Source organism: Gymnoscopelus microlampas (assembly GCF_963454915.1).
Source record: "Gymnoscopelus microlampas genome assembly, chromosome: 4".
NCBI classification, from domain to species: Eukaryota; Metazoa; Chordata; class Actinopteri; order Myctophiformes; family Myctophidae; genus Gymnoscopelus; species Gymnoscopelus microlampas.
The window spans coordinates 51,511,682-51,524,651 of NC_139941.1; the positions used below are offsets into that span (position 1 = coordinate 51,511,682).

The following is a 12,970-nucleotide window of genomic DNA, read 5'->3' on the forward strand; positions in this document are numbered from 1 at the left end:
TCCGTGTCAAAACCTCTCCTCATTAGAAGTTTAAAAGATTTTCATCAACGAAATAGCATAAAACAAGTGGATTATTTTAAGTATGTGAAATGCCAGTAAGATTCGTCAGTTGGATAAAGACAATTATTCTATCCACCTGTTTCCTAGGCTTTTCACTGTGTTCCACTTCCTGTCTTTTGATCCAATGAAATCCAATGAAACCGGTCAGATGACTAATGATATCCAATGAAATCCGACAGGAAGTGGAAAACACACAGCCAAGAAACAGTTGGATAGCACAAAACCTTGTTGCCCTGTGAATGTTGTGCTTCCATTTTACCACCATTTTACCACCAGCTAAGAAGCAACATAGGCCCATGCATAACATTATTCCCTGACAAAATGAACACCAGGAAGTGGTAATAATTAAAATAAAAGTCATCCATTCAAGTATACAGCATTGGTGCTGTTGGCAACAATGCCTTTCTTTTGTAAATTAGGGCTTAAGTCACTCTTTCACACTAAAATCCTCAGTGTTAATTTATCAATTTGTAACTCAGAGTAGTGTACAAATGCTCCAGCTCCAGAGAGTGTACAAATGCAACTAAATGGACTCTTGGTGAAATGTGTATACTCTCAGAGTTCAATTGACATGAATGATTCTACTGTGTTCCCTTCACCATAGAAGAATATCCAGGTATTAAAGATAATTCTGATACTGTATAGAATCCCATCTGCTATGTACAAAATGTACAAAAAAATGTATATAAAGGACAATCACACAGTGGGGTTTTATTTTGTATTTTCGATCTGCGACTAAAGTGGATGTCCCGCCCCCTCCCCGCTTCCATTTAGTCTTTGCAGTCGTGAGTAAGTTTGTCCTATACCTTAAGTCAAATTAGTCTAATCATATATGCCTTGCTGCTTATCAGAAATGGGAATTCAAAGATGTTAAAGATATTTTTTAATAGATACAAATATTTTTTGTGAACGGAAATGACAAACAGACGGTGTAGTTCCAAAGTACCGCTGGAGTACCACTGTCGTCTACTCCTTTGGGGAATGGAGCCCCTCCCCCTGGCTGTGCTGTCGGGATCTCCCCCCCCCCCCCCCCCCCCCCCCCGCTGGACAACGGGCCTGGTCTGGTGACTTTGGGCCAGCGGTGGGAATAGGGGTCCGCATATCCCCGTTTATTTGTACCAGCAGTTCCTTTGTTGGTGTCCGGGCTTGCCGCACTCCCAACAGGCATCCCATCTTATTGCCACAGAGGGCGGCACCGGCTTGAGACAGACAGACAGCCTCTTACCCTCACTTGCTATGTTGTTAAAGTCCATCTTGAGGCATTCTGACACATGTTGATTTAAGTTGGAGAGTAATTTCTCTATATCCCCCAAGGAAGTGTGAGAGCCAATGTTGATGAGCAGATCTTCAGTACAGAGAGATGGTAGATTCTATAAATGTAAAGGGAAAAAGGATGGCAATCAGTTTAGATATAGGCTACTGACTTCTAAACTTGCAGAGGTTATCCCAACAAGAGGCTACAGTACATCATGCATATTAGCCATTTAAAATAGTATGCGGGCCGGGCAATCAATGGCATAAGACATATTGTGACTGTTGATGTGATTGCCATGGCCGTGTTGAAGGCTTTTGGGGAACTTTGCGTCAGCATGCCTTCCTGCATTTCAATGTGTTTGAACCAAAGGATATTAACTGATTTTATGTCCTCCAGCCACCACCAAAGGCCAGTTGGTACTGGTAGTAGCTTCCATGTGGAGACAACTTGGGTTGGGTAATAATAACTCAGATGCATTGTTTGTGTTTGTTTGTGGGTTGGGTCTTAACTTGAAGGATTTATTTTCAGCAGAAAATGAAATTACTTTGAAATGTCCCATGTTTCGCAAAATACACCAAGCATGAAAATGTAGATATTCATTAACGTACTGATGTAACTCTTGAATCAAAGTGATGATGATGGCAGCATTACCTGTAGGAAATGAATAGGATCCTCAGTGTGAAAAAGTTGGTCCAGTTCATCATCCTTCTGCTTCAGCGTTTCAAGGACATTCACCAGCCTTCCCTCAAGCAGAACAGCTTCACTCAGATTGACTTGCTCTCGAGCTTTAATCAACTCCTTCAACTCTGAGCACTTTGTTTCTAGGAAGGTGATCAACTCCTTGAAGGTCTTGTCACTGGCATCCAGTGATGCCTTCACAGAATCCTGTTAAGAAACATACTGTATCATTTAGGTAGTTTACAAAACAACTACTGGTACATTATATTGAATGTCTCACTTTATCTTTTTAGTTGTTTTCTATTCCTTTCACTAGAACATGTGTTATGTTGCAGAAGTGAATTTAGTTTGATCTACGTTCTGATAATCCTAGGTTGTGCCACACATTTTTATACACTTTAGAATGATTTTGGTATTTAATATATAACATTTTCATTAATATGAATTTAAATGTGTTATTTTGTGTGATTCTGTTATTGATATTTAAAAAAATACTAAATGCCCAATTTCATTGTCATTTTTCTACATCTCTAAGGGAGCCAAACATTTCTTTCTCAGTTTTATATTGTACAACTCTACTATGGATATAATACACAATGAGTTAATTAGGCCTACTTATTTATAAATATAGAATAATATAATTAATTATGCTGTACTCACCTTAAAAGGTTCCACGGCCCCTCTTAACTCTTCCAGTTCCTTCTCTTGCTTTGTAATCTGTTGCTTGAAACTTGTACTTAATTCACTCTGTGGATAAGAGGAATATACTGTAACGTTACAATGTGCCTCTACATCAATTGAGGGGGATCTGAGGGTGCATACGGGTGGGTGAGGGTCATCTGAGGTGCAATTGCATACGAGTGAGTGTCAGTGGGTGCATGGATGGATGGTGGCTTTTTTCAGGTGACTCAGGCTTCGTTCACACGTACACGGGTATTTTCATAAACGTAGCTTTTTATATGCGTTTTGGGGGGTTCGTCCACACGCAAACGCGTTTTTGCTCCATGTAAACGCATCTTTTGGAAAACTCCTGCCACAGTGTAGATTTTTAAAAACTCCGGCTATGTGTTCCCGTGTGGACACGGTAAACAGAGTTTTTGCATGGGTCGTGACAGACTTAGCCGTTGTCGTGTGGACAGAGAGATTTTTTTAAACAGGGCCGTGTAGACGCGGAGGTTTTCAAAAACGAAAACGAAATATCTACGTTTATGAAAATACCCGTGTACGTGTGGACGAAGCCTCACTGACATCTATGTTGATAAGGATGAGGCCGCACAACTCTTAGCCACGATGCAGAAAGTTTTAATGATAAGAAACCAACGTTTCGACAATTGCTGTCTTCCTCAGGAAGACAGTAATTGACAACAAACCATCCGTGACCATGTCTGATAAATAATGTTGCAAAAATAACACAATTCTCAGTTTTTCATCTCCCCACATTGGCTGTTTTACCTTTACAAAGCGCTCTCTCTCTCTCTCTCTCTCTCTCTCTCTCTCTCTCTCTCTCTCTCTCTCTCTCTCTCTCTCTCTCTCTCTCTCTATGTGTGTAAGTCAAAGTAACCTCAGTCTGTGATACGCAAATCACTCCATTTACTTCAAACACTTGAAAGTCATTTGACTCCAAAAACATTAAAGGACGACTTCACCCATTTCAACCTATCTTCATGTAATTGGTCCTCACCAATGCTGTGTGTGTGTGTGTGTGTGTGTGTGTGTGTGTGTGTGTGTGTGTGTGTGTGTGTGTGTGTGTGTGTGTGTGTGTGTGTGTGTGTGTGTGTGTGTGTGTGTGTATAATGTAATTGCCTTCATGCATGACCAATCTGTTATGATATTTATAGCGTTTTTGAGACTCAAATGTCGAAGATGCGCTATATACTTAAGTTTACCAAGCTTTGCCTTGATTAATAAACTAGATCTCCAGACCACAAAAACAGCTGTATGCCCTACCTGTTTCTCAGTCTTGGCTGCAGCTGCCATGATGATGTCGTGGCCCTTGTGGTCGTCTATGATGCACAGCGGACAGACACACACTTTGTCGGTGCGACACCACGCCTCCAGAGGTTTGTTGTGCTTGGAGCAGACTTTGTCCTCCAGCTCACCCACCGCGTCGACCACCTTGTGTCTTTTAGCCGAGTGGAGCTCCTCGTGTCTGTTCAAATGAGCCTCACAGTAGGACTCCAGGCAGTCCAGACAGGACTTGTCGGCCTTGCGTTTCCTCCCGATGCAGGCCGTGCACTCCACCTCCCCGAGGGGGACATCTTGTCGCTCGACAGGTGGAGTCTCCTCGCCTGAACCCAATGGGGGAAAGTAACAGCACAGTATATACTGAAGTACTGTAATTCGGTAACATTGAGGTTATTTGTATTTTACTTTGGTATTTCCATCTGTCAAAACTTTATACTTCTGTTCCACTACATCTCACAGACTAATATTGTACTTTTTACTCTTTTAACAACACTAAAACTAAAACTTTAGTTACTAGTCATTTGGCAGATTTAGATAACTATTACAAAACATTTAACATAACATTGAGACCTATTTTATACTCTCGCTTTAAAAATCTACTATTTTCAACTGATTTTGATTTATTTTTTTTGTATTTGGCTCTATGATGAGGTATTTTTACTTTCGGTACTTCAAATACATTTTGATGCCAACACTTTTCTACTTTAAGTTTTGAATACAGAACTTTTACGTGTAAACATAGTATTTCTACATTGTAGTATTTTTACTTTTTCTCAAGTAAATAATCGGAATAGCCTACTTCCACCACTGCCTGTACCACGGAGCTTCTCCACCATTTCAGCCAGCAAGGGGTTTCTGCAGAGAATAGGCCTCGGAGTGAAAGTCATCCTGCACTGTGGGCACCTGCATTCTGCCCTCTCCTCAGACTCCTGCTGGTCCCAGCAGACTTTGATACAGCCCATACAGTAGTTGTGTCCACAAGCAAGAGCCACAGGATCCTTCAGTAGACCCAGACAGATCGCACAGGTGAAGCGGTCTTGAGACACAGAGATGTTGGCCTCCTTGTCCTCCTCAGCCATCGCTGCTGTTTGATGTGGTCTGCTACTGAGTAGGCTTCTCACACAAGCACTGATGACAGAAACACAGGGAAGAACAAGAGAAGCAGAGATAGGTTTCGTTTCAGTGAAAGAGAGAGCAGAAGACATGGGCCTGGGCCAGTGGCAAGCTGTGACAAGTTCTTTGTTCTCTCTCTCTCTCTCTCTCTCTCTCTCTCTCTCTCTCTCTCTCTCTCTCTCTCTCTCTCTCTCTCTCTCTCTCTCTCTCTCTCTCTCTCTCTCTCTCTCTCTCTCTCTCTCTCTGTGTGTGTGTGTGTGTGTGTGTGTGTGTGTGTGTGTGTGTGTGTGTGTGTGTGTGTGTGTGTGTGTGTGTGTGTGTGTCGTGTCAGTATCATGTCAGTATCATGGTCAGTATCATGTCATGTCAGTGTCATGTCCATATCATGTCAGTATCTGGTCAGTATCTGGTCAGTATCATGTCCATGTCATGTCAGTATCATGTCCATGTCATGTCAGTATCATGTCCATGTCATGTCAGTATCATGTCAGTATCATGTCCATGTCATGTCAGTATCATGTCCATGTCATGTCAGTATCATGTCCATGTCATGTCAGTATCATGTCCATGTCATGTCAGTATCATGTCAGTATCATGTCCATGTCATGTCAGTGTCATGTCAGTATCATGTCCATGTCATGTCAGTGTCATGTCAGTATCATGTCCATGTCATGTCAGTGTCATGTCCATATCATGTCAGTATCTGGTCAGTATCATGTCAGTATCATGTCCATGTCATGTCAGTATCATGTCAGTATCATGTCCATGTCATGTCAGTATCATGTCAGTATCATGTCCATGTCATGTCAGTATCATGTCAGTATCGGTTAAGTAGAGCCGTGTGCCATTCTTAATGAATAATCATCAATCAGCAGCTTATTCTCAATTTCATATATTTATTTACTTTTTTGAGCAGTGTGGGGGAACTGACTGACCGTAACCTCGCATCACCAGTCTTTCCACCTCGGAGGAAAGCCTGGTCTGCGTTCCAGAAGACAACATATGATCCGGTCTAGGCCACGCCTACTGAAAAAAAAAAGAAAAAAGAATCCTCTTTCCGGATTCTGCCCATCCGGTTTTGCGGTGCCACTTTGTTTTGGTTCCCCAATCCCTATTTAAATGGAATAGAATTTCCCCGTGGGATAACACCGACGCTAAATAGTCTCCGGATAGTGCACGCACATTTACATTTAAAAAATAAGCTAAACTATGCTGCATCAAGGATTTTATTAGGACAGACCTATTTTGGGGTGAGACGTCTTTCCGGTTCTGCCCATCCGGCCACTTTTTATTTTTTTTACTTCCGCTCCCGACCGGATCATATACCCGAAATGGAATGCTGCCCAGGCTAGACTGACCGGGGCCAAATAGTTTTCCATAAGCTGATGATTGATGATTATTCATTAAGAATAAGTTGTGTTTTCTGCATTATGTAGGCCTACTTAAGCCATATTGCATTTAGGCTGTTTGTGCTTATAGAACAATATTATGTCATTCCTGATGCGAGGTGAGGTGAGGTGTAGAGATATCAGGCCTACCTGAGAATCATAGATTCCATATGAATAAGAAGTGGCTGGGTAAAACACTGGTGTCAAATTGTATTCCCTGTTATTAAGCAGTCATTTGGTTGTATTTGTAGGCATTTTACTGTATTACTAGATCAGGATTAGAAGTAACTCGGGAAAAATACTTGTATATGTCTGCCTTTATCAAGGCCTAAGAGCCTATAAAACCCTGCTGATTCACAATACAAGCCTATTTTAACATATTGTTCTGGTTGCTTTGGGTGTAGGGGTCCTACCTTGTAGACAATCTGTGCAAATATGATGTAAATCCAACCAGTATGTGGAAAACTTGGCATTCCCTTTATGGAAGAATTTCACGACTTTTGCAGTAAAAGTACAACTTGTAACAATCCATTTCGTGAAGACATCTTAATGATATGAAAAAAAACGACGTAACATTTTGTTCTACCCCGTGTAAGGGACGCGGAATCTCAAAAACTAAGGCTGTTTTTGAGGGTTTGTTCCTGCACTATTGATCATACTACAATGTCACACCAAAAGCATGAAATGCAGCAGATCGACAAGCTCGAAATGCGGAGCAAAATGACACGTTTCGAGCTTGTAGATCTGCTACATTTGCTATTTTTGCATTTGCATCCTGAGAAGTAACAGTTTTGGACACCCGACATAGACGATATACTTTGTTGTCCGTTGTCCCCCAGGTGTCTATGCAAGGTCCAATACCGTTTTCCCTCGACATCAAATCTCTTTGGCAGAAAAAAGCCGATCTACAAGCTGTTGCATCTGCTATTTTCCGCCGAATGTTCGCCACAGGGGCGCTAGGGTTCATGCATGTGGCTTAAAACCTTGCTCCTCAGTGTTATAGAAATGGTTGTGTGACTTGGCGTGTAAGGATGAACTTCAGAGAGTGTCATTAAGAAACGAAAGTCATTTTAATGTTAAAAGGTTTCTGAGCAGTAATTACAGAGCTATGAACATTGTGATGATAAATCGCAGGGTCTGTGATGATAACGTTCCCTGATTACAGCAAGGGTTCCCAAACTTTTCAGGCCGCGACCCCACCAAAACAATCATATTTGAACTGGGGACCCCCCACCCTGACAAGCACTTAATTGTATAGGCATAGTTTGACTCGGTTCCACAGATAAATATTGTGAAAATAGCCAAACTACAAGTTCACAACGCCTCGCATTGCGAGGCGTTGTGAGCTTGTAGATGGGCTATTTTCACAATGTTTGCCTCTTTCTTACCTAGTATTTGACTATTTGGCCAATTTGGTATTTAAAAAGGTCAGTTATTAAATTGTAACTTTAGAAATGTGCAGCTATACCCTGTATACACTTATACTATATGTTGTTGTTTCTTTTTACTGTTGGGTGTGAAAACAATTTTGCACATTAACATCGGGGACCCCCCGAAAAAATATATATTTGGTGGACCCCCTAGGAGTCCAGACCAGTTTGGGAACCACTGGATTACAGTACAGTATAGCGTCAAAAATAACATCTTCTCACTGTGAAAGGCACTGACATAGGATCACAGTTGCCATGTAATGCTGTTAATAAAAAAAAAACTAAGACAGCATTGATCATCATAATACATATTTACAGATTGAGTTTTGCGTATTTAACAATATCTAACTTTATACACTACTTCAACACTTATGATACATTTCCGTGGCAAATAAGTGTCAAAACCTCTTAGCCCCATTAGCAGTATACAAAATATTTTCATCAAAGAAATGAACAACACAACAAAAATATTAAATACATTTTTTTTTGCCAGACATATGCATACATACTACATGACCGATGAATTATTGTTATACAATAATTCACAAGCGTGAGAAATGCTTGTAAGATTTGTCAAAGTTGGATAAAGATTTACTAGGCCTACACAAAACCTTATTTTCCTGTGCTACATGTTGTGCTTCCAAGTTACCACCAGGGGGCGGTAAACTTGCATAACATTACTATCCCCTGACAATGATATTGTTATGAATTATTACGAACACCAGGAAGTGGCAATAGTTAAAATAAAAGTTATCCGTTCAAGTGCACAGAAATTGGTGCCGTTGGCAAAACTTGAAAAGGGCACAACGCCCTCTTTGTGTGAGTTAGGACCCATAAGTCACTCTTTCACAGTAACATCCTCAGTGATAACTCATCCATTTTGAACTCTGAGAGTGTACACATAAGGGTCCATTTGGTTAAATGTGTACACTCTCAGAGTTAAATTAACTGTAAAGAATCGTACTGTGTTCCCTTCACCGTATGTATGGTAGGCATAAAAGAAGATTCCAATGTTCAGATTCCCGCTTATTAAGTACAATATTGTAAAAACTAAAAAAAACATCATTTCATGAGGTTTTGTTTTGTATCATGACCAGGTGAAACAACAGATAACTATTTGGTACAATTACTGTAAAACAAAATAAAAGTCTGTGAAAGCAGCACTATCTAACTTTTTTTATAATGAATATCATTTTATTTTGTCCAATCTGTATGGTAGAGTGTGTTAATACAATATAACTTTAGTCTCCCTGCTCTTCTATTGAGACTTTAGATTTAGATCGTGTCAAAGGTCCTGTTGACACAGGATCTGACAGGAATTTTGACCTGATGGTCAAGATTCAATGTATCCTCTGAGCAAGCAGGCAGGCTCTATTGGCTCAATGGTAAAACAATGTCAGCACTTGCGCAGGAAACCGGGTTCAAATCCGGGGTGGAGAAGGATACATAGTGCTGCTTTAATGCAATGATATCATTCATTTTCAAGTTGAGAAAAAACAGCTACATGTAGGCTATATAGTCTATCATCCACAACAGTAAACCTGATTAAATTAATTGCAGAAGTAAATGAAATTTCCACGCTCATTAATTCTCCATATCATAAACGTTGCCTTATCATTACCCTCTAGTTGAGTACAATAAGCTATAATATCTGACAAAATAGTTAATTCAATCTATTTACATGATAACAATGTTTATACATTCACCTTGTCTTGCAGTGGCAAGTTAACTGTGTGTGTGTGTGTGTGTGTGTGTGTGTGTGTGTGTGTGTGTGTGTGTGTGTGTGTGTGTGTGTGTGTGTGTGTGTGTGTGTGTGTGTGTGTGTGTGTGTGTGTGTGTGTGTGTGTACTTTTTCTCCTTGTGAGAACCAACTAATGTGAGTCCTCACAAGGAAAGCAAGATTAGGAAAAATTGTGGAAAGTGGGAACATTTTTGGTTTTAAAGAGGCTGTTGTACTGTAAGTATACAGAGTTTATGGCTTTATTCTGTACGTGAAAACAAACTACATTTATTTCCCTGGAAACTTTTCAAACACCTAAAACTAGGGCTGGGCAAATATTTCGTACCTATTTTTTTTCTCCCCAATTTAGCCGTTACGCCAATTAATTCCTCCCCACACACATTTCTGTGTTGTCACTGCTGTCGTATCCTACTGACTCACCTCGCTAGTGAGGAGCCCCCACCGAGAGGACGTATAGAGCAGGGGTCTTCAACGTTTTCAGCCCAAGGACCCCCTAGCTGAGAGAGAGATGAAGCAGGGACCCCCTCTATATTGTATAAAATTGTGTTTCATATTCAACTTTTTTTGTTTACTTGGTCTGCTCTTTTTTTCCTCTACACCTACACCTCTTTAGAACTTTAGCCAAAAATAGCAGATCTACAAGCTCTCAACGCCTCGCAGCGCGAGGCGTTGTGAGCTTGTAGATCTGCTATTTTTTGGCTAAAGTTCTTCTCACAAAAGAGGATGCTAGGGTTCAAGTGGTTAAGGTAAAAAAAAAGGAAATCATATCACACAAAGATTTGGCGGACCCCCTGTAGTAACTCTGGGGATCCCTAGGGGTCCCGGACCCCCTGTTGAAGACCCCTGGTATAGAGCATCAGTCCTACTCCTCCCGCCCAACACAGGTGCAGTCCCCAGCCCGTAGGCAAATATCAGTGACGAATATCACTTCCCTCCCCCGAACACGGGCCAATTGTGTTCGTACGGACGCTCGACGAAGCCGGGTGCACCACGGTGGATTCGAACCCCTACACTCAGCGGTGGTGGGCAGGTACTTTACCACTGTGCCACCCGAGCGCCCCTCATGTTACAGTATATTCTTTACCAAATACCTTGACATATATATTGTATGTGGGAATATTGGTGCTTTCACATAATATTTACACAATGAGAGTTTTGATAAATATATGATCAGTAATGCGTATGTCATAACTTAGTGGGTAAAGGCAAATGATAGAACAGTCAGGTAAGTTCAGGCAACTAAAGTACTGAACACATACATTAACTAGCGTCAGTCCGTGGCATTGAGAAGGCAGCGATCCAACTATGTGGCATTTGTGTGGGAGATACACATTATATACCACACGTTTGTATTGGTGTGTGCAACGCATTCTCTAGCCTGGGATCCAGTCTGATTCACTACGTTAGGCAGATTTTTTTTTCCTCACTTGGCTTATCAGTCTGGCCAGCCTCCTATTTGACTCGTATTTCAATTACGTAGGCAAGTCAGGAAGTGACTCGAGTTTTACGTTGGACAACACCCCCCCCCCCCCCCCAAAAAAAACAATCAAAAGCCGCAAGTCGTTTTCACTCGTGCTGTGAAAGGAAATAGGAGGCTTTCCAGACTGTATAGCGAGTGAGAAAAAGAAATCCGCCGAACGTAGCGGAGCAGTCTGAATCCCAAGCTACGCATTCTCACTCTCAAGACGGCAAACGGGTGACTTCTTAGGACCGATATGACCGAACGTCAAACGTTTGACTTGTAGATCAGCTATTAAAAAAATATAATATAATATGATATAAAATATATTATATTATTTGACAATTTGGCCAACGTTTGACCAGTTTTTATAGTATACTATAGTTTGCTGATTACTTTTGATGCAGTTAATGGCCTCTTTACTTTTCTTTTTTTTTTACGTTTAAAAAGGTCTTAAAAGTCCTTAAATTGTCACTTCACTGTCATCTGGGGACCCCCCCAAAAACATCATGTGGGCACTGGGGGGAACCCCCTGGCCTGGGAGTCCCAACCCACAGGTTGAGAACCACTGCTATAAACTATTATTACATGCGTGTTTCATTCACAGCCCGGCGGGGCTCTGGTCTCCAGAGTCGGTGGAGGAGACGGACACGGAGCACCGCCGTCTCTTGGCGGCGGCGCCGCTGGAGGAGCACTGAAGCATGCTGGGATGGAAGCCGGCGTGGCGGCGGGCGTGCTTGGTCAGGTGGTCGCTCCGCATGAAGGTCTTGTCGCAGAGCGGGCAGCGGAAGCGCTTCTCGCCCGTGTGCGTGCGGTAGTGGCGCGTCAGCTCGTCCGAGCGCGAGAACTTCTTGCCGCAGTCCGGCCAGGTGCACTCGAACGGGCGCTCACCTGGAGGAAAATAGGCGCACACGCACACGCACATACGCACACGCACACGCACACGCACACACACACACACACACACACACACACACACACACACACACACACACACACACACACGCACACGCACACACACACACGTACCAAATATACCAACACAAACACACAATTGAGCAAGAAAGAGGGAGAGAAATGGCAAAAGGTTAGACAGAAACAGATATATGGACAAATATTATTAACATGCTTTCATTTAACTCTAAATGGGGTAGTCATTTATGTTGTTTTGTTTTATAAAATAAATTGTAGTTGAATTCATAGTGTCACTTATTTGGTCTATTATTAATTTATTTTTTATTTGTTTTGCTGTTGACTTGCACCTTTTACTTTTTTTTGTATTGCATGAGTAATCCACATCCATATCATTAGAAATAAGCATTGTTCTATATATTGTCTCGGTCAGGTGGAAACCTCATATGTCCAAAACATATTACATTTCAGGATTCAAATTCAAAAATAGCGAAAGTAGCAGATCTACAAGCTCAAAGCGCGCCGCTTCGCTCCACGTTTCGAGCTTGTAGATCTGCTACTTCTGATGTTTTTGTGTGACGCTGTAGTGTGATCAAGTAGGGGCGTTAATTTAAGAAAAAAACACTAAAAGTTTGAATATGGACATAAGAGGTTTCTGTCCGACAGCAACGAAATGTAATCTTTGTTGCTGGTGTAATATTGTCTGCATTTACATGCATGGGTGGAAAAAGTACTCAAATTCTTTACTTAAGTAAAAATACCAATACTGCAATATAAGACTACTCTGTTACAAGTAAAAGTCCAGAATAAAAAATGTACTTGAGTAAAAGTACAAAAGTATTGGCATCAAAATGTACTTAAAGTACCAAAAGTAAAAGTACTAAATATTTGAAAATAGACGATCTACAAGCTCACAACGCGTCGCATCGCGACGCGTTGTGAGCTTGTAGATCAGCTATTTTCAAATAG

The 12,970-nt window shown here is 41.3% G+C and overlaps 2 protein-coding genes across 2 annotated transcripts in view; both read right to left on the reverse strand.

Moving 5' to 3' along the window:
- Window positions 1-1,031: 1,031 nt before the first annotated feature.
- On the reverse strand, window positions 1,032-5,079 carry LOC311043646 (E3 ubiquitin-protein ligase TRIM47-like). The gene is made up of 5 exons (XM_084054957.1): window positions 4,758-5,079; window positions 3,941-4,281; window positions 2,654-2,740; window positions 1,967-2,200; window positions 1,032-1,430 (listed from the first exon to the last, which is right to left on the reverse strand). The coding sequence occupies exons 1-5, from the start codon at window positions 5,035-5,037 to the stop codon at window positions 1,170-1,172; spliced, it is 1,203 nt and encodes a 400-aa protein (XP_083911083.1). The 5' UTR covers window positions 5,038-5,079; the 3' UTR covers window positions 1,032-1,169.
- Window positions 5,080-11,295: 6,216 nt separating this feature from the next.
- klf9 (Kruppel like factor 9) overlaps window positions 11,296-12,970 on the reverse strand; it is a 6,543-nt gene continuing 4,868 nt past the window's right edge. Inside the window, exon 2 of the mRNA XM_084054897.1 lies at window positions 11,296-11,980. Coding sequence (XP_083911023.1) covers window positions 11,691-11,980 — 290 coding nt within the window. The 3' untranslated portion in view covers window positions 11,296-11,690. The remainder of the gene's footprint in view (window positions 11,981-12,970) is intronic.